Here is a 21,548-nt window from a genome sequence, read left to right as displayed (position 1 = left end):
GCATATGAACTCTCAGTGGCAGCACATGAGATCTAGCTCCCTGACCTGGGATCGAACTCGGGCCCCCTGCATTGGGAGCTCAGAGTCTTAGCCACTTGACCACTAGGAAAGTCCCTAAAGGCAATTTTAAAAAAATAAGACACAGGTATAGGTGGAAAGAAACTCCTTTCACCCTGGTCACCATCCAAAGACAGGAAATGACTGAGCATGAAAGGAAAAGTTTGAATCTTTCAGCAGGGGAAGCAGGAATAGTTTAAAAAACTTCATGGACTCGGGGTCTACAGATTCAGATCTCAACAAAGATGTGATTCCCCCATCGAGAATTCCTAGATTTACATGAACAGTAATGCCTCTGGCATCGTAGCACTGGCCCAAGTACGTAATACAGGCTTCCACTGAAAGTCTACTCATGTGATGAAAATGTTTTAAGTATTAATAGTAAAAAGAGAAGAAAATTAAGAAAACCCATAAAAAATTAAACCCTAACCACGAAGGAAAGACTTGATGTGGCCTTCCTCCATTGGGCACTTTCTCTGCAAGATGAACTTGTCAGGGCTGGGAAATGCCCAGAGGGAATATGGGTCAGGATGGGGGGTGGAGGGCAGTCAGAAGTCTCCTGCACTCCTTAAACAACCTTCCACATTCCTCTAGCTCTCTGCCACCCACCACGGATCAGACCTGCAGGGAATACACACGTAGCTCTTTTTAATCCCATGGAGGCTTCTGATTTGCTGAACAAAGCTGACAGGTAAGCGCTTTCCTGGACTGAGCACAAAACGGCTAAGAGTGGGAACAAGATGCTGGAGAGTGGAGATCCCTCTTTTCAACTGTTCCATTCTGGTATCACATTTATTTTTGTTTCCTAATTATAAAAGCAACACATGCTCAGCACTCAACTCTGAGAATGGTTAAGGACACCCGCTACGCGGTACTTTTAGCTTTCAGCTGAAGGATGGAGGCTCCTGGGTGGGAGGTGGGGTGGGGCTGCAGGGCACCACATGAGAACTCAGCATCCGGCGAAGCCCACTCAGGTTGGGGGTGTCCATGAAGCGCCCTCAGCCTCAGGCTCATTCTGCAAGAGAGGGGAGGACTAAGGATTTGTGCACTGGGTTTCTCCCCCAAAGCAAGTATTTGAAGGGAAGGCAGAGGATGAGAAAAACCCTCTGAGAACAGCAGAGGTGTGAACTGCGGAGGATGAAAGATAGTCACAGACTCTGACGTTTCTTCCACCGCAGGCGGGTCTCCACTCTTCCCCCAGAATCTGGGCGGCTGAGTAACTGCCCTGACCAACAGCACGTGGGGCATGACACAGGCCACTTTCCAGGCCTGTCTGTGGGGCTGGCGCTTCCACTTCCTGCTCCCTGAAGCATCCCCTTCTGGTCGGGGAAGCCAGGCACCACTGTAGAAATCCAGCTACTCCAATACAGCTGGGCTGGGAGAAGCCAAGCAACGTGGGAGCCCAGGGGAATCAGATGAGGCGGGGCACAGAAACAAGATGAACAGAGGCCGTCCCAGAAGCAGATCCCCAGCCCCAGCCCCAGCCAGCACCGTGGCCGCCACCTGGCAGCGTAGACCCTGCCATGGGTTTCCACCATGAAGGCAGGGCAGCCCCTGTGTTAGCTACCCAGTCATGTCCAAATCTTTGTGACCCCATGGACTGCAGCCCGCCGCATGGGATTCTCCAGGCAAGAATACTGGAGTAGGTTGTCAGGCCCTCCTCCAGGGACTCTTCCCAACTCAGGGATCGAACCCAGGTCTCCTGCATTGCAGGATGATTCTTTATCATCTGAGTCAAGAAACCCCTCAGGCTGATCTGGGTCTGGGACAAGTGCCCAGCCAAGCCCTTCCAAGATTCCTGACCTGCAAAACCGTGATGAAGATAGTCTTTTTTTGTTTGTTTTTAACTTGAAAATACTGGATTTAGTAGAAAATATCACATTGTAAACAAGTCCATTGATCCATTAGCTTAAAACAGAATGACAGCACAATCACGCCTAAAAGCTAAAGATGAAACACTGGTACCAAACACAGCACTTAAAGAGAGGCCTGAGCTAGGCACAAAACAGGGAGGAGGAGGGCACATCCAAACCGTCAAGGCACAGGAAATGAGAGCACTACACGCATCTTGAGAACAAAGAGCGAAGGAGCGAGGGGCAAAAGCAGCGTGTTTCCTGATGTACTGGGGACCTGAGACCATGCCACATGAAGCCAGGAGGGTTAGAAGGACAGGGTATTTTACGTGGGGAAAGGATATTAGGCAACTTAGAAGAAATTGGTGTGTTTTGGGCACTTAGCTCTTAGGGATGCAGACATGCAACCTGGGAGGGGATGGATGTCAACTTGTGGTCAATTCACAGCACATACATACGTTAAGTCACTAAACCTAACAGTGTTACAGGTCAATTACATCTCAAAAGAACTGGACATTTCTTTTTAATTTCTTGGCATCAGCGTTAAATTTTTTAATTTTCAAATTAAACTACATTGTCTTAAAGTCACTGAAGACCCTGAAAATCTTTCAAGAAAGAAAATGTATTCAGCAGTTCATGTTCCTTCAGCTCACAGAGGACTTTCCACGTTGATGGTGAAAGCCAGAATCTCAAAATTAACCCAACAACAGTGAGCGTGTAAAACATTCCCTCCACTTTGTTCCACTACAGAAGAGCAAGCGAGGCATGGGAGATAACTGCAGGGCCTCTGAAAGCCCAAAGGAGCTGAAAATAAATTCTGATTAAAACCCCTGGCATCATCCATGTTGGCTTTTCATCAAAATGATCTGATGCATCATATCCCATAAGCTTAAATTCTGATCCATTATAAAATTATAGTGTTTACAGTACACTGCTTCAGGCACTTCACATAATGACCTGGACAAAATACACATCTTTTCAGAAAGTAAGAGCTGTTTTCAGGAACACAAAGCACTTAACGGTACATGGAACACTCGTGTTGAAGGGCTTAGATGAAAGTGGCCTTGTTTTCACCCACGCGTTCCCTGACAACCATCACTCATGGCCCACAGAAAGGGCTCTCTCCCGTGCTTCTGTGATATTCCTGGTGCTCATCCTTCTAAGGAACTTGGTGCAGCCTCAAACACATCTGAGGTTACTCAGAAATGGGATGATTCTACACGGCAGGCAGATGACACAATGCTGGCAGCAGTTAATCCCTGACTCAGCAAAGAAACATCATTATTCAAAGCACTGAACTGCTAATTGGGGGAAGAACCTTGTTTGTAGCAAAGCCATGTCAGACAGAGGACCCCAGTGGACATCCACAACCAGACTTGTCCATGGAATTCTAAACTGGGATGTTCCCAGATGAGGTACGTGTATTCCTTCTCTACCAGAACCCAAGCAAAGGGCAAGACTTGACTTAAGGTGGGAGGGTCCTGATCACATGGAACCCATCTGTCCTTTTGGCAAATGCACACTTCACGTAAGAGGAAAATTTAAATTAAAAGAAATACCAGTGAGGAGCTGGGACAAAACTCCTCTGAACACAACCGATCTGAGGAGCTGACGGCCCTTGAGGTGGGGTTCTGCTACAGAACTGGAGAGTCAGGTCGTGACGTTTATCACTTATGGTTGAAAACAGGCCCAATAAAAAAGGGACCTGGATTTGTTTAACCCAGAGAGAGAAAGTTAAAGAATAGGAAAAACTACAGAATTAACTGGTGACAACAGCTGAATGTCTACAGGAGGCTGACAGCAGCAGCAGACACAGTTGTGGTTGATCAGACACAGAAGTGGTCATCCTACGGTCCCACCCTGAGGTTCATCACCAAAGGAGGCTAAATAAGCTTTCCCAGTGGCTGAAGCAAAAGGCACACTAGGATGGTCTACATGCAACTCGTCCCCTGAAACATGAAAACAGACTAGAGGCGAATGGCCCTCAGAAGAAAATTCAGCATGTTGGATTCACAGTTCTCTACAGACCAGGCCCACTCTTCTCGGGCATTTTCTAGGCTCCCTCTTGGTCGATGAAGCTTGGCTGGCATCTCCCACAACCAGAAGCTGAGTCTACACTGTTCACACGCCAGCAGAGAGCCACACGCGGCCAGTGGGTGCTGGAAATGGGTGGGCCTGGATCGAGGTGCGCTGTGAGCAGGAAAGCTTCAGTACAAGGCAGGGAAGGGAGAGCTCATCAGGAACTCTCTACACTGACCACTGACTGCGGGGTCAAATCAGAACCCCGGGGCTGTCCTGCGCGCTAGTTTCGCTTGTTTCTTTTTCCTGTTTTTAGTATGGCCGCTAGAAATTTAAGAGGACATGCGACTCCCTCTGCGGCCGGCAGCTGCATCCCTCTCATCAGGCAGGCTGAACAACCAGAACAAAGCGCCCCGCATCCTGTGCGCTGCTGCGCCGCGACACACCTCAAACGTGGACAGAAGCACGGAGAAGGGTGAGCGGCACCACGTGGCCTTCAGAGGACACACATGGCAGCGGCAGGGGTAGCGGCTCCAGTGTAGTTTCAACAAAATAATAAACTATTACACAGCACAACGGAGCTCAGCTCAGGGCTCTGTGACGACCTAGATGGGTGGGATGGAGTAGGGTGGGAGGGAGGTCCAAGAGGGAGGGGATATATGTATGTGTGCGTGCTAAGTCACTTCAGTCAGGCCCGACTGTGCAATCCCATGGACTGTAGCCCACCAGGCTCCTCTGTCCACGGGATTCTCTAGTCAAGAGTACTGGAGTGGGTTGCCATTTCCTCCTCCAGAGGATCTTCCCCACCCAGGGACTGAGCCCGCATCTCTTACGTCTCCTGCACTGGCAGGTAGGTTCTACCCACTGAACCACCTGGGAAGCCACATATGTATACATATAGCTGGTACACTGTTGTAAAGCAGAAACGAACACATTATACAGCAATTATACCCCAATTACAAAAAAATAAAGAATAAACATAAACAGCGAACTTTCTGGAAAGGAAATGTTCCATCTGCAGACTGTTGGTCCCCTGCTGGAAAATGTCCTGGAGACACTGCCCCACCCTGTTCCCTGGGGAACCCCACCTACCTTTGATGAGCTCCGGCCTGTAGGCCTTGCGCAGCTGCTCCAAGAAGCCCTGGTAGAAGGACTCAGCCTGCTCTGCAGGCATGGCCAGGTGGAAGTCGGGCTTGTTCCCCTTGAGGACACACTGCAGGGTGAACTGGCTGACGCACAGCACCTCGTACTGCTTGTCCATCACGCTCTTCGACCAGTGTTTCCCACTTTCATCCTCAAACACACGCAGGTTTAAGATCTTCCGGACCCTGGGGGAAAAGCCGGGTGAGAGCTACCTAGAGAACCGCAAGACCCCAGACACACCCATGCCCCTAAAATGTCACCGGTGCTCTGCAGACGGGGGACACTGTGCTGGCTCCATCGCCTACAGGACGGATGACCTCGGGCAAGTTCCTTTCCTCCCTGCGCCTCATCAGTAAAAAGTGAAAGTGCTGGTCACTAAGTTGTGTCAGACTCTTCTGGACCCCGTGGACTGTAGCCCGCTAGGCTCCTCTGTCCATGGGATTTCCCAGGCAAGAATACTGGAGTGGGTTGCCATTTCCTTCTCCAGGGGTTCTTCCCCACCCAAGAATCTAACCTGGGCCTCCGCATTGTGGGCAAACTCTTTACTGTCTGAGCCCTTCAGTAATGGGATAATAACAGTCCTTTATTTTCTTTTATCAGCCCCTCTAATTCACAGCAGCTTCCAGTAGGAACCGGAGCTGAGATGATGAGCCCTTCTTCACTATCTGTTCCTTCAAGCTGGGGTTGTATCAAAACATGAGCTCAGTTCTATTTTCTAGAGAATTCAATCTTTACACAGGGGTAAATGATGACCCTTTTTAACAATTCAGCAAATACCCTGGAGAAAACTCATGGTCAGTGCAGAAATGCAGGAAGATCTGGGGAGAGACATTCTGACAACCATGTCACAGGCTCCTTATAGCCACATGGCTTTCCCTGTATGTGGGGATGACAAAGGACACCCATCTCAGCAAGGAAGAAGACTGGCTAACATCTATAAGGTCAGACTTGAGACAAATAACAAACAACTACCTCCATGAAAGCTGCAATTCACCCTCTGAACCCACCTGTGTGCATGATGCTGAAGACATGTTCAGAGCCTCTACAAATGCTCACTCGCCACCACTTTTGTAGGCACCCTCTGCAGGGCACATGTCCATGGCCCCTTCTCCATGGCCGAGGTCCACCTTCTGTCGAGTCCTCTCTCTGAACCACCAAGTTACATACTAGCTCCCAGGCCCCAGCTTTTAGCCACTACACCACCCCCGCCTCCTGTGTATCTAAGGGACAGCTATGGAAACACCGACATTCGTGAAGTGGTACTGAATGGTCCTTGCCAGTCAGTAATACCTTAGCAGGAATTCGGTTCCAAGTCTAGTTTTCAACCTAACACAAAAGGGACTACTGGGCACTGCTGCACCTTTGCTCTGGGCACCAAAGGGCAGAGAGAAAACAGATCCAAGCTTCGGAAGAAAGTGTGCCAGGTGGTGCTGGGGAGAGGAAACATGAGGACAGGCCAGTCAGGCAACAACAGTGACAAAGCTCCCACCTCAGAAGAGAGAGCACTGGCTTCCAGGTCAGGTGGCCCAGGTTCTAGTCTGGAGTCAGGCTTTGTGCTACACACATGTGCATGACAGCAGGTAACTGTCATGCAGATCCTCATGTGTCCAGTGAACAACTGAGCATTTCTGACATGAGTAACGGGGCCCAGACAGTGCATCTCAAACTGGAAACATAAACTATTCATAAGAAAACAGGCTCGGTGTTTGCATTAGGAGAACGGCTAGAGGCTGCAAGAGCACACAGGGACAGAGGCTGAGCTGTGCGCCAGCCCGCCACTGACGTCACAGGATCTTCAATCTTCTTTTTGGCATATGGAAGATCTTCAGTTGCAGCATGTGAGATCTAGTTCCCTGACCAGGGATTGAACCTGGGGCCCCCTGCATGGAGAGCACGAAGTCTCAGCCACTGGACCAACAGGGAAGTACCTATATATACATACATGTATATGTCTGTGTGTACATATTATATAAAAAACTAGCCAGCTAGCTGGACAACCAGCACGTGTCCCACCAGAACAGCAGTGATGTGGAATCTAAGATAAGATGCCTCTTACATGTGCTCCAGTTCCTTCTGCGTATCTTCCAAGGAAATACCCAGCAACACACAGATGCCCCGTCCAATGGCGCTTATCTGCTCTCCTCCAACTGGCAAGGCAACAAAAGGGAAAAGAGATTCAGAACAAGACAGGTGCCATGAAGCGCGTTTGAGTATCCACAGGAAAACTCAAACACTGCACTTGTAACTTCTCTGGCAAAGGCCCTAGGTACTGAAACATATAAGAGCTTACATTAACTCAGTATGATGATCACAGCTGCCCATTCTGATTTTACATCTGGAATGAATGAGGTGTGAAGTGAGCAACTGTGGCACACGATTTTCAGGCCTCATGTTCATTTGTGTTACCATGAGTGAGACACCTGAAATTTTCTCTGAGTCTGCCCATCTGTAACAACGGAGCTCTCCTCCCAGAGAATCCAGCTTAGCTCTGTTAGTTCTCAGAAAGGAAGTACTTGCTTTTCTTGAAAATCAGCAAACTGGGTAACACAATACAGAGTGCAAAAACATTTACGTCATAGAAAATAAATGATTCCTCTACTAACTGCAGAAAAGAGAAATATACATAAAAAATACAGCTTAAAAGTTAAGCTTCAAGTCAGCAAACTTCTATGATTTCCCAGTTTAGTACTAATGTTGCATTATAAGCCAATAACCTCCAAATCTCTTTGAATGATGCACCCTACCCATAAAAAAGAAAATTCTCTGTGCACAGATTTCTATTTCAAATATTTGCGTGTATTTAGAGTCAACTGTACACTCTGGGCTTCCCTGGTGGCTCAGTGGTAAAGAATCCACCTGCCAATGCAGGAGATGCAGGTTCCATCCCTTGGCTAGGAAGATCCCCAGGAGAAGGAAATGGCAGCCCACTCCAGGGTTTTCGCCTGGGAAATCCCATGGACAGAGAAGCTGGGCAGACGACAGTCTACAGGGTGGCACGAGTCACATACGACGTAGGGACTAAACAACAAGTACACCACAGTACCATTTCATCAGCGGCGGCGCACTACTTAAGAAAGAGGCACTATTCCAGGGGTCAGACTAAAGCCGTATTCCAGATGTTTATCTTCATAATTTTCAATTTTGGGGCCAACTCGTTACTGAAGCTCATTAGATTATTGATGTTTGGTTAGTTTATTCTGTACTGACCTAGTGTTCCAATCCAGAGAAGGGTCAACTCTGCCATGTTTTTGCTGTCTGTCTGCTTCTGCTGGATAATAATATCCATAAATGTTCCTGACAAGGCATCACATACTGTGCCATGTCCCACATCCTGCAAGCTCAGGAAAGAATGAGAAACCCCTCATTCCTGCAGGCATCTGACAAGGGACCATCTGACAGTCAGAAACCAGGAAAGTACATGCCTCAACTTATTCCTTAAACTCTTTTTACAGCTTAACGTCTCCTATTTTTATGCTTAAAAAATACATTTTAATATTTTCTTCTGTGCTTTTTTTTAATAATGGACTATGAGTGACAAACCACTGACTCAAAATATGAAACCAAAATCATCTATCCTGACATAAGCAGTAAACACTCAGGGTTGTTTGCCTGTTTGTATGGCTTTAGAAAACTTTGGCTCTATTTGTTCTTTAATTAAATCCATGTTATTTTCCTACAGTATCAATATTTTTAAAATTTTCCCCAGAGTATATTTTTAAAACTGAAAAAATGATTATTGAACTATGTCCACCATTAAAGTAATGCCATATGCATTATAGAAAAATTTTTTAAAAACAGGAAAGAAAAGAACACAGAACACCCAGAGAAGCACTTCAGTATGTTACTGACTGATTTCCTTTAAAGATTTCCTCTACTCATAGATTTTACTCCATATTTGTTCTCAACTACCGAATAATATTGTATATAAATTTTTGTGCCTCATCTTTTAACAGCACATGGGCATGTTTTCACGTTATGAGCTTTTCCTAAACATCTTTTAGTTGTTAAACAGCTGCATTCTATCCATGGACGGACTAACCATCCTATTTGGCCAGATAAATGGCTTGCTTTCAAGTTCTTACCTCAATAAATAACACCATGGTGAAAATTTTTGTACACTAAAGTCCTTTTTTTTTAACAGACTTTCCTGTATAGCATAGTGTTAGGTTCATAGCAAAACTGAACAGAAGGTACAGAGGTTTCCCTGCCCCCAGACAGTCGCCCCACCACCACCGTCCCTCATCAGATGGTACATTTGTTCCAAACAATGAACCTCCATGGACACGTCATCATTCAAAGTCCACAGTTTACATCAAGGGTCACTCTTGGTGCTGTGCAGTCTATGGGTTTGAACAAATGTATAATGACATGTATCCACCATGACACTATCATACAGAGCAGTGTCACTGCCCTACGAGCCCTCTGCGCTCTGCTGGTTCTTCTATAATTTAAAGCTTTTCCTATAATTAGAATCAACTTCTTAGATAGAGCCTCAGAAGTACAATCACTATTTGAAGTGTTTCAAATCACTATGTGAAGAGTTTCAACATTTTCATAATGTGGTACTGTCCTAATAAATTATGCACCAAAGCCTTGAAATGACTCTCTCCTTTTGGAGAAGTTATGTCCTTCCCTAGGGATGTTTTATTACAGACAAATGGATTTCTAAGGGAAAAAACACAGGGCTAGGAAAGACCTGAGATATTTAGTCAATATAAATTTATTTTGTATAAATATAAATTTATTTATTTTATAAGTAAGCTAAAATAAATTTAGTTTATTTGATGCCATGTATGTTGGCACAAGACCTCTTCTTTGAGAAGAATTCAGCACCTAATTAATCCATTCAAACCCAACCAATCTCTTTCCAACATTCTATGAATCTATTCGGATTTCAGCTCATAAAGCTGAGTGACGAATCTAAAAAAGAGGTATGTATGTATATGTGTAACTGATTCACTTTGCTATGCACCTGAAACACACCATTGTAAATTAACTATACTCCAATAAAAATTAAAGAAAAAGCTGAGTGATAGACATGGGGGTTACTGTACTGTTCCATCCATGTAAACATATGAATATGTCTGAAATGTTCCGTCATTTTAAAGCTTTTAAAATTAGATGATCACAATAACCATGCTAAGGCATCAATGTGCCCGACCATGTTCATAAAGGAGGCTACTACATAATGTGACTCCTAATATTCTACTCTGTCACTCATAAAATCGGAAGTGACATTTTAGAGCCTTTGAAATAAAATGCCACTCACGAAAGGCCACATGGCAGTGGAGCCAGTCACATCCTAAAGGAATGAGAAAATCTCTCTGTTGTAATTCAAGTAGAAGGCCTGGCTAACCAAAGCCTCCTCCAGCACTGTGAGAGAACTCCATCTTATTAACTCCTAACCACAGTTAGCACTCTTCCCTGTTTTTTCTTTTTTTTTTTAATATGCAGGATGGTTTCTATGTTGTTTTTAACCCAAAGCATATAATTTAAATAGTAAACTAAAATCATTCAAACTATGCAGTTTATCTCCCAGAATCATGTTTTTAATCAGATTGGCACAATGGAGAGTTGTTGGTTAGGACCAAAACCTAACATTCTGCAAAGTCTGCTCACTGCTCATGACGATCACATTGAGCAGACTGCAAAATTCTTCTCAAAAAAAAAAAAAAAAAAAGGCAATAAACCCCAGAGTTATACTATCCACCCCGTTACTCCAGGACCATATCGCAAACCAGTTACCAAAACACCTTAGAAATCATGTTCTGAAAAGTAGAATCTCAGATCTAAATATATGGTTTTACCGAGTTTGATGGTTTCTTAGGGGAGTTTGCTGTTTTGTTCTTAAAGCTAGTTTCTTGGACACAAAAACACGCGTTTGGTATACACTGGCTTGAGGGTAGGGTTATCTACAAGTGCCTAAAGGGAAACAATACTAGAATTCTGCCAATAAGAATAGGAAAGACTAGAAGACAATGTAGTCAGTCACTCCAGAAAATAAATAAATGTTAATATCTTTATGATCTTGTCTGAGTTTTGAAACAATTCCCTTGTACCCACTAGTCATCTGGCCCCCTGATGTCCACACTAGACCACAAGTGACCAAGAGACAGACAGGGCTGCGTGGCTCGGTCCACGAGAGACTGGCGGAAAGAAACACCTCCTGATGCTCCAGGGTCTCTCCGGGTCACGGGGGCGGACACGCTCAGAACCAGCCCCTGCGAACACCTGTCAGGAGCGCGCACCTCGCGGGGCGTCCAGCTCCAGGAAGACCGGGACACGGAGAAAACCCGGGGGGGTGGGGGGGTAGAGAAAGGCACAAACGCCGAGGGGAGCGGCTGGGGAGGAGCTGCGCGCTCCGGAGACGCCCCCCCACGCGCAGTCCAGCAACACCCCGCGGAAGGGCGGGCCGGGGGACGCCCGGGAGCGCGGCCGTCCGCGCTCCGAACAAAAGCAAGCGCCGCTGAAGACGACGGTCTCCGCGTCCCTCAGCGGAGACCCGGCGGCCCTTGCAGAGCGCCGCGGGCCGGGGAACGGAGGGGCGGTGGGGGGGCTCGGGGCCGCGGGGCTGGGATCGCCCGGGGGCGGCGCCCGGGAGAACCCTTGGCAAGGGCGGCCGGGCGCGGGGTCAGGGCGGCTCCTCCCGGCCCCGCCCGACTGACCTGTGACGCTGGCCCGGGTGACGCGCTGCACCACGGCCTTCATGGCGGCGGCTGCGGCGAGCGGGGCGGCGCCGGGCGGCTTCCGGCCTCGGGGACTCCGCGGGCGGCGCGGCGGCCGGCGCCCTCTGCCGGGGACACCCGGAAACGCGCCCCGGCGCGGCCTCGCCGGCCTCGCCCATCGCAGGTTGGTCCCGCCCTCCGTGTAGCCCCGCCCCGCGGTGGGCCCCGCCACTCCCCGTTCTTGCCCACCCAGAGCTGAGCCCCGCCCAGACTCCACCCTTTTCCCGGCGCCCACTCCTAGGCAGACTCACAGGTGCTGTTTCTGCTCACATCCCGCCAGTCATCCCTGCATCCCAGCTTTGTCCTGATTCCTAATCCTAACCGTGTTCCTCCTGCCGTTTTCCCACCCCTCTGACCCCAGATCCTCCCAAATTCCTTTTCCCTTGTCCTCCTGCCTCTGCAGCTCCTCAGAAACCAGACAGAAGATCTGCTGCCTAAAATAGCCATCTAACTGTTTAGGTCAATCCTAAAGGAAATCAACCCTGAACATTCGTTAGAAGGACGGATGCTGAAGCTCCAATACTTTGCCACCTGATGCGAAGAGCCAGCTCCTTAGAAAAGACCCTGATGCTGGGAAACATTGAAGGCAGGAGGAAAACAGAGCAACAGAGGAGATGGTTGGATGGCATCACCGACTCAACGGACATGAGTTTGAATAAGCTCTGGGAGATGGTGAAGGACGGAAGCCTGGTGTGCTGCAGTCCGTGAGATCGCAGAGTCGGACACAACTGAGCAGTACAACAACAACAAACTGTTTAAGTACTCATTTGACCTACCTGTTTCCTGCAGAGATACATGATTCTGTAATTCTAATTCCTTCTCTAATCCTATTTGGCCTCTCTCACAGGATTATTAGAAGGTTTGAATAAAATACACTGTGTAAAAGTGCTTGGAAAGCTGCAAAGGACTGTACAAATATTACCCTAACAATCATTGTCACAGATTTAAAAAAAAAAAACTCCTCTGAGTGTGTCTTCTTCAGTCTGATAGTGCTGGTGGGTACACAGGAATGGGGTTCCTGATATTCCTGAACAAAACTCGGGTCTGCCCTGCCCTGCTTTTGTGCTGAGCACCTCAGAAATGGCAGCTAGTTTATGGTCTTTTTGTATATTAGTTTTCATAATTGTGGGCTTCCCAGGTGGCTCAGTGGTAAAGAATTCGGCTGCCAATGCAGGAGACTCGGGTTCCATCCCTGGGTCAGGGAAAATCCCCTGGAGAAGGAAATGGCACCAACTCCAGTATGCTGCTGCTACTGCTAAGTTGCTTCAATCGTGTCCGACTCTGTGTGACCCCATAGATGGCAGCCCACCAGGCTCTGCTGTCCCTGGGATTCTCCAGGCAAGAACACTGGAGTGGGTTGCCACTTCCTTCTCCAATGCATGAAAGTGAAAAGTGAAAGTGAAGTCACTCAGTCATGTCTGACTCTTCAAGACCCCATGGACTGCAGCCTACCAGGCTCCTCCATCCATGGGGTTTTCCAGGCAAGAGTACTGGAGTGGGTTGCCATTGCCTTCTCTGAACTCCAGTATACTTGCCTGGGAAATTCTATGGACAGAGAAGCCTGTCAGGCTACAGTCCATGGGATCCCAAGAGTCAGACATGACTTGACTACTAAGCACACATCCACATTCATTTCTGCCCCACTGTGACTGTGCATGGGTGCTGTTATTTGTGGTCCCTTATAGTTTCTTTGAATGCTGTTGCTGGAGTTAACATCTGTCCAGGTGCAAGCACTCAGGTCAAAGGTCCCAGGTTTCAGCCTGTATCACCCCAACCCTTCTCTCCTGAAACAAGTCACAAACTCTCATGTGAGAGATACCCCCTCTATACCAGGAGGAAAGGAGAAGTCTTATTTCCAAAGACAAAAGCTCACCAAGAAGAATCTTAACCAACAAGCTTTGCAGTTTCCCCGTTTACTTCCTACCTCATATTCCTTAACCTGTCATGTTCCTCCATGATTCTTCATGCCTCATCAAACCTAATGACAAAAACACACACACACACACACACACACACACACACACACACACACAAACCACAGGCATGCTTCTTTAGGTCTTCATCTCCTTATCAAGACTCTCATGTCATGTAAGTGAAGTGAAAGTTGCTCAGTCATCTGACTCTTTGCAACCCCATGGACTGTAGCATGCCAGCCTCCTCTGTCCAAGGAATTCTCCAGGCAAGAGTACTGGAGTGGGTAGCTGAAAACTATATAAATTTGTATGTTTTTCTCCAGTTCATTTGTCTATCACTGCTTCCTTGGTGGCTCAGAGGTTAAAGCGTCTGCCTCCAATGGGGGAGACCCGGGTTCGATCCCTGGGTCGGGAAGATCCCCTGGAGAAGGAAATGGCAATCCACTCCAGTATTCTTGCCTGGAGAATCCCATGGATGGAGAAACCTAGTAGGTTACAGTCCACGGGGTCACAAAGAGTCGGACACGACTGAGCGACTTCACCTTCACCTTACTTTTTCAGACCTGAAGAGAATGAGGAAAACTTTTTCCTCCTCTACAAGAGAAAGTTTCAAATAGAGAACAAGGAACAGTCATTTGGCCAGAAAAGACTACAAAATAGTAAACTGGAATGTTAAATACTATGGGGAAACAGTGGGAACAGTGGCAGACTGTATCTTTTTGGGCTCCAAAATCACTGCAGATGGTGACTGCAGCCATGAAATTAAAAAAACGCTTGCTCCTTGGAAGAAAAGTTATGACCAACCTAGATAGCATATTCAAAAGCAGACACTACTTTGCCAACAAAGGTCCATCTAGTCAAGGCTATGGTTTTTCCAGTAGTCATGTATGGATGTGAGAGTTGGACTGTGAAGAAAGCTGAGTGCTGAAGAATTGATGCTTTTGAACTGTGGTGCTGGAAAAGACTCTTGAGAGTCCCTTGGACTGCAAGAGATCCAACCAATCCATTCTGAAGGAGATCAGTCCTGGGTGTTCTTTGGAAGGAATGACGCTAAAGCTGAAACTCCAGTACTCTGGCCACCTCATGCGAAGAGCTGACTCACTGGAAAAGACTCTGACGCTGGGAGGGATTGGGAGCAGGAGGAGAAGGGGACGACAGAGAATGAGATGGCTGGATGGCATCACTGACTCAATGGACATGAGTCTGAGTGAACTCCAGGAGTTGGTGATGGACAGGGAGGCCTGGCACACTGCAATTCATGGGGTCGCAGAGTCGGACATGACTGAGCAACTGAACTGAACTGAAGTTGCCAAAAATAGTATCACCGGTAGTAAGACAAACATCATACACTTCTGATACTGCACTGAGGAAAGACATGGTATCACTTTTGTGATATTGTCTGCCAGATACACATAATCTGAATCCAATCATGAAGCAAGATCAAACCTAAATCAAGGAGCATTCTACAGAATGCAGATTGAAGGCAGAAGGGGATGACAGAGGATGAGATGGCTGGAGGGCATTACTGACTCAGTGGACATGAGTTTGAGAAAGCTCCGGGAGATGGTGAAGGACAGGGAAGACTGGCATGCCATCCTCCATGGGGTCACAGAGTCCAACACGACCGAGTGACTGAACAACAACAACTACAGAGTAACTAGAGGAATCCTTCAAAAACGTCAAGGAAAAGAAAATCTGAGATACTTTTCCAAGTTAAACAGAGCTTTTCTTTTCCATTTTTGGCACCACACAGCAGACAGGATCTTGGTTCCCCAACCAACAACAGAACCCGGACCCCCAGCAGTGAAAGTTCCAAGTCCTAACCATTGGACTGCCAGGGAATTCCACGTCCATACATGTATTTCATATACATCTCCTTCTGATTTAGGTGCATTTGCGTGGGTTTGTCACTTGCAACCAACGGAGACCAGTGGAGAGAACCCTGCAGCACTAGAGGGCAGGGACCCTGATGCCCTCAGTTCGTACCCCCATCTCTAGAATACTAGTAGCCACTGCTGGGGTTTAATCCACATCAGCTGAAAGGATGAGGGTATCTGTGCTGCTACTAAAGAACAGATGGAGTCTACTGAATCCAGGAGTTACGTCCCAATTCATAATACACTTATCAAGCACCCACATAGTACACGAAGGGCTGCTCCAAGTCCCTAACTAAACATGGAGGTTTCCCAAACCTAATCTTAAAGGGACCACAAAAGCTCTGTTTGACAGCAATATGAAAGAAGTATAAAGTTACATCGCCTAATTGCAGAAAACCAAGTTTACAAAGTTCAATATATTTCACTTCAATCTTTCACTCCTGTGAATACAGAAGGACACCCGCTGAATATGCAATTTACTTTTCTTCAAGGGGCTATTTATTGCCTATTTTTTATTTTACAGCAAACTTAAATGTATTCACTTTTCACAAGTGGAAAGTGGAAATCAAGGTATCTCTCAAATGTATATGCTGAACCAAAATTCTGTTTTCAGAGTTCGGCAGTCAATCATGATTTTGGTCCAGGGCCACCAGTCCATGATTTCAAATAGTTGATGATCCTGGCAGTAACTGGAACAAAATCTTCTCTATATGTGACAATCGTTTCCACATAAAAGCCTTTTGGGGGCTCAAATAGTTCGTTTCTTGAGGCATCCTTTTGTTCTACTTTATCACCTTAAAAAAGAAAAAAAAAAGGAACATCTGCATCATTAACTTTTTAATCTTTTTTTATTAAAGTATCATTAACTTCTAACTATACAGCAGTCATTAGAATTATTAGTAGAGTCTTGAAAACTAAATAAGCTAAGAATTACACCATCCCATCAGATTCCTGACACCCATCGTCTGTCAAAAGTAATTTTTTAAATAATTTTTTTTTAAATGACCACTATAAGGGACTTCCCTGGTAGTCCAGACGCTAAGACGCGGAGTTCCTAATGCAAGGGGTCCCATTTCAATCCCTAATCAGGGAACTAGATCCCACATGCCACAACCAAGACACCCGAAGTCAATAAATAAATGTTTTGTTTTGTTTTCAAATGACCACTACAGAGATAATTGTTTTAAAACGCTCAATACTGGACATGTATACTTTCAGGCCACTGGTAATTTTCAACACCAAACGAAATCATCAGCACAGTTTTTACATAAAAAGCTTTACTGAAATATATTTTTCATATACACATTTAACTCACTTAAGATATATAATTCCGTAGTTTTTAGTCTTTTCAGATCTGTGCAATCAGCACCAAATAAAGTTTAGAACACACACACACACCCACACCCTGATTTTTTTTAGCAGTCGCTCCCCACCAACTCTAGCCTTCAGCCCCAGGCAACCCCTACTCTGGAGGAAACTAGATTTACAGCCCATTTCTGAAAGCTGGAGGATTTCCTCTTTGGTAGGGAATCTATTGGGAAAATTTCAATACTCCAGCAGGTTCAAGTCCTGAAATCGTTTGCTCGCTGAATGGGAGCAGCGTTGATGCTATAGGAGCATCGCCACTTTAAACTACCTTCTAGTGTCTTTTGACATTTCACCGGGAACCTCGCAGATTCTTCAAATTCTGAGAATAGGGACGGCCTCGTTCAATAACTCAGTAAGGTCGGGGGAAAAGGCTCTAAAAGGCCTTTCCTGCCTGGTTCCATGATAACGATAAACAGTCGCCCCAGTGCTCCGTAGAATAAACCCGGGGAAGCGGCACCGCGAAGCCACTTCCGCTAACCGCCCGGACACGGGCCACGGAAGGCCGCGCGTCTGCGGAGGTCCTGCCCGAGAGCCGTACCTGGCGGCTTGCTCTTTTTCTGACTCAAAAAAATCAAGGAGCCCAGCAGGGTCCAGGCGCCCAGTCCGTAAACTACTGACATCCGCCGGTACCAACTAAGGGCTTGCGCCGGCCGCATGACACCGCCGCGTAGACCACACTCCTCCGAGTCTCGGGTGAGAGCAGGCCTTCCGGTCTGCGCGTCACCGCCGCCGCCTCCAATGAAGAGCCGCTCTGGGAAGCCGCTTCCGGCGCTGGCCCCCGATGCATCCTGGGGCGTGTAGTACGGACGTCCCGCCCGGAAAGAACTCAGGTGTTGGGCTGGGGTCGAGGGCTTCCGTCTTTTTCCCTGGAACCCACGAACTTGCCTTCCACGTGACGGGGGCCTATGACAGCTTCTCTCAAGCAGACCTCTCAGTTCAGCTCAGTTCAGTCGCTCAGTCGTATCCGACTCTTTGCGACCCCATGGACAGCAGCGCACCAGGCTTCCCTGTCCATCACCAACTTCTGGACCTTGCCCAGACTCCTCCATCCATTCGGTGATACCATCCAACCATCTCATCCTCTGTCGTCCCCTTCTCCTGCCTTCAATCTTTCCCAGCATCAGGGTCTTTTCCAATGAGTCAGTTCTTTGCATCAAGTGGCCAAAGTATTGGAGCTTGCATAATTGTAACGGCATGCCTTACAAAAGCTTCAGGTGGCACTTGTTTTGGGGTTTTTGTTTTTTGGACCCCTTAGCTTGTGTCCTGACCAGGGATGAACCCAAGACCCCTGCACTGGAAGCAGAGCCTTAATTACTGGACTGCCAAGGAAATCCCCGGCACTTATTTTTATCGTTATATAGTTGATTTACAGTGGTGTAAAGTTTCAGGTGTAGAGCAAAGTTAATCAGTTTACATATACATAGATCCTCTTTTTTAGATTCTTTCCCATATAGGTCATTACAGAGTATCGAGTAGAGTTTCCTGTACTATAGATTAGGTCCTTATTACTCCTGGAAACTAACAGAGGAGTCCAACAAAAGAAATTACTGGATGACAGCTGTCATAGCAATTGTGTGTTAGTTGCTCAGTCATCTCCAACTCTCTGCGACCTCATGGACTGTGTAGCCCTGTAGGCTCTTCTGTCCATGGGATTCTCCAGGCAAGAATACCGGAGTGGGTTGCCATGCCCTCCTCCAGGGGATCTTCTGGACCCAGGGATCAAACCCAGGTCTCCTGCAGCCCAAGCAGATTGTTTACCATCTTAGCCATTGGGGGCCTATGTAAAAGAGGACATAACCTCAAAACAAGAATGAGCTCCACTGGGTAAAACAGCTAGAATTTTTGTAATTGAGGTAACGCTGGTTTGTAACATGTTTCACATGTTCACTATAATTCAAGTTCTGTATGCACTGCAGTGACTTCACTACCACAATCCCTAGTGTCCCTCCATCACAGCACAACAGACCCCCCTTAATCCATTTCACCCTTCCCCATCCCTCCTCCACTGGTAACCACCAATGTGTTCTCTATATCTCAGGTGAGGGAGGGACAGTGCCACTCCAGACCACTCGGCCTCAACAGCTGCACATTATCTCTTAACGTTTCCTTATCTGTTAATATTTGGACAGTAAATGAAGATTAAGTTCAGGAATTACTTGTTGGAGAATTTACATAAAACATAATACTTACAGAGACTTCAGAAATCAAATATGTATTAGCATTATTTTAACCAGTGTTTTCTTCATCCAGATTTATTTCCTTTCTGATCATTATGATTTTCATGTAAGCAAGTTGCCAAAATACATTAGCTCTGATTTTATACAGACTCTAAAAGTTAGGATACAAAAAGCATATAAACTACCAATACCAAAATGTTTATGAACTTATAATTTTATGGAGTAAGAAAAGGGCACAGATAAGGAATACAAATAAATTAAAATCTAAAGAGTTACTAACACTTCCTTTGATTATTTATTAAAATCCACTGGCCAAGTAAGAGGAATGTTAAGCCTTTATAAACAACTGTGAACACAAAGTGACAGTGTTTTCTTCCATTTCCTGCCTATATCCTTAGCTCAACAAGCACTGGAGACAGCCAGCTTCTTCAGATGGTCCATGAACACCTGCAGGCTAACGTCATCAGTGAGGATGGGCGCTCCCGTTTCCTGAAATGAAACGACAAGGGTTTACTGGCAGGTATCTTAAAAGCTGGTTAGAATTCATGAATTAGGGATTTTCCCCTCAGGAAACTAGAAGTGCTGTCCCTCTGCCAAGAATACTCCTGCCACCCATGCCCATCCCCTACCGAGCTAATTTTTTCAAGTGAAGCATAGTTTCCTCACAAAACCCTCCCTGATCCACTAAGATCTGGCCATCCCTGCCACTACACAGTTCTGAGCACATGCTCTCTTACTTCATCCTCTGTGTAATTCTCAGGACTCCTCCAGGGCTGGCTCCCGCATGACAGAATTCAAAAGAGCAACAAACTCACCATTAGGAGTAAGAAACATTAACATCTTCTCTCAAAAACTTATAGAACTATACAGATAATCAGCAGGGGTATATAAGAATTCAACATCACCATCAACTAACAGGACCTAGCTGACATTTATAGAACAATCTATAAATCTATCCAACAGCAGAATACCCAATCAAGTGACCATGGAACATACAGGCCAAACAGACCATATCCTAGGCCATAAAACAAACTATCAAATTTTTTAAAAACTGAAATAATGCGAAGTATATTGTTTAACCACAATGGAATCAAAATAAAATCAATAACTAAGGACAAAAAGAAAATCTCTGGAAACTAAACAACACTTATAATCCAAAATACAAAAAAGAACTCTCAAAGGAAATTTTAGAAAATGTATCAAACTGAATGAACACAAGAATACAACAATCAAAACTTGTGGGACACAGCAAAAGTGGAGCTGCAAAGGGATTCCGAAGCACTAAATGCATACACTGAAGAAGCGAAAAGTCTCAAATCAATAATCTAAACTCCTACCCCCAAGAACCCAGAAAATGAAAGATATAAACCCACAGCAAGCAGAAGAAAATAAAGACTAGAGCAGAAATCAATGACCCAGAAAACAGATAAGAGGACAAGAAAAGGAAGTAACAGGTTTCGAATTGGAATGGAAGAAATACACTGCTCCTACTTGGAGAAGTCTGTAAAAAATCCCAAGGAATCTACCAAAAAACCCTCAAAGGTAGTAAGTGACTCAGGAAGGTCACAGGACAGAAGTCTACAAAAATAACTTTATGTTATGCTTGCTGATTTATGATTCTTTGATTTTATGATGGCATAAAAGCAATACTCATTCAGTAGAAATCATACACCACATTTTACATCTTGAGTTTTGGTCTCTTTCCAGGCTAGTGATACACAGCCCCAGTTTCCTGTGATGCTGGGCAGGTCCCAGTCAGCCACACTAATCACATGGGTGAACAACCAAGACACTTACAACCATTCTGACCCAGACACTCGCTCCTGCTTTTCACTTTCAGTTCAGTATTTAATAAGTTACATGCAATACTCAATACGTTTTGTGTTATTATAAAATATGTTTTGTATTAGATGGTTTTGCCTCACTATAGGCTGATATAAGTGCTCTGAGCATATTTAAGGTAGACCAGACTAAGCTATGATGTTTGGCAGGTTAGGTGTATTAAATGCATTTTCAACTTATGATGCATTTATTCAGATGTAATCCCACTGTAAGTTAAAGACCTGTACTAGCAATGAACAACTGGATACTGAAATTAAAAATACAGTATCACTGAGAGTCACTCAAGAAAAAAAGAAAAACTGATGAAAGAAATAAAAACAGACTTAATAAATGGAGAGATGTACTGAGTTCACAGATAGGAAAGCTCAATAAAGGTGCCAACTCTACCCAAATTGACAGAGAGGTTCAATGCAATTCTTATCAAACTTCCAGCAAGATTTTTTAAAAATAGATACAAGATTATTGTACAACTCATATGGAAATGCAAAGAAATCAGAATAGTTAAGGCAGTTTTGAAAAGAAAGTAACAGAAACCAGTCTACCTGATTGCAAAATTTACTATTCAGCTACAATA

At 45.7% G+C, this 21,548-nt stretch overlaps 3 protein-coding genes across 5 annotated transcripts in view; all 3 read right to left on the bottom strand.

Annotated features, from left to right (window-relative positions):
• Positions 1–11,832, bottom strand: part of DTD1 (D-aminoacyl-tRNA deacylase 1) — a 75,596-nt gene extending 63,764 nt beyond the window's left edge. Inside the window, exons 1-3 of the mRNA XM_052650999.1 lie at positions 11,738–11,832; positions 7,129–7,219; positions 5,022–5,257 (exon numbers count right to left, since the gene is read on the bottom strand). Coding sequence (XP_052506959.1) covers positions 5,022–5,257; positions 7,129–7,219; positions 11,738–11,780 — 370 coding nt within the window. The 5' untranslated portion in view covers positions 11,781–11,832. The remainder of the gene's footprint in view (positions 1–5,021; positions 5,258–7,128; positions 7,220–11,737) is intronic.
• Positions 11,833–16,062: 4,230 nt separating this feature from the next.
• On the bottom strand, positions 16,063–17,655 carry SMIM26 (small integral membrane protein 26). The gene is made up of 2 exons (XM_052651207.1): positions 17,494–17,655; positions 16,063–16,381 (listed from the first exon to the last, which is right to left on the bottom strand). The coding sequence occupies exons 1-2, from the start codon at positions 17,609–17,611 to the stop codon at positions 16,215–16,217; spliced, it is 285 nt and encodes a 94-aa protein (XP_052507167.1). The 5' UTR covers positions 17,612–17,655; the 3' UTR covers positions 16,063–16,214.
• A 1,709-nt stretch (positions 17,656–19,364) lies between these two features.
• Positions 19,365–21,548, bottom strand: part of SEC23B (SEC23 homolog B, COPII coat complex component) — a 33,943-nt gene continuing 31,759 nt past the window's right edge. For all 3 annotated transcript variants that reach the window (XM_052650559.1, XM_052650558.1, XM_052650560.1), the window contains exon 20: positions 19,365–19,621. In XM_052650559.1, coding sequence (XP_052506519.1) covers positions 19,532–19,621 — 90 coding nt within the window. In that variant the 3' untranslated portion in view covers positions 19,365–19,531. The remainder of the gene's footprint in view (positions 19,622–21,548) is intronic.

The sequence above is a fragment of the Budorcas taxicolor genome, chromosome 13 (assembly GCF_023091745.1).
Source record: "Budorcas taxicolor isolate Tak-1 chromosome 13, Takin1.1, whole genome shotgun sequence".
NCBI lineage: Eukaryota > Metazoa > Chordata > Mammalia > Artiodactyla > Bovidae > Budorcas > Budorcas taxicolor.
The sequence above is the reverse complement of the archived record's forward strand: the minus strand, read 5'-3'. Positions and strand labels throughout refer to the sequence as shown.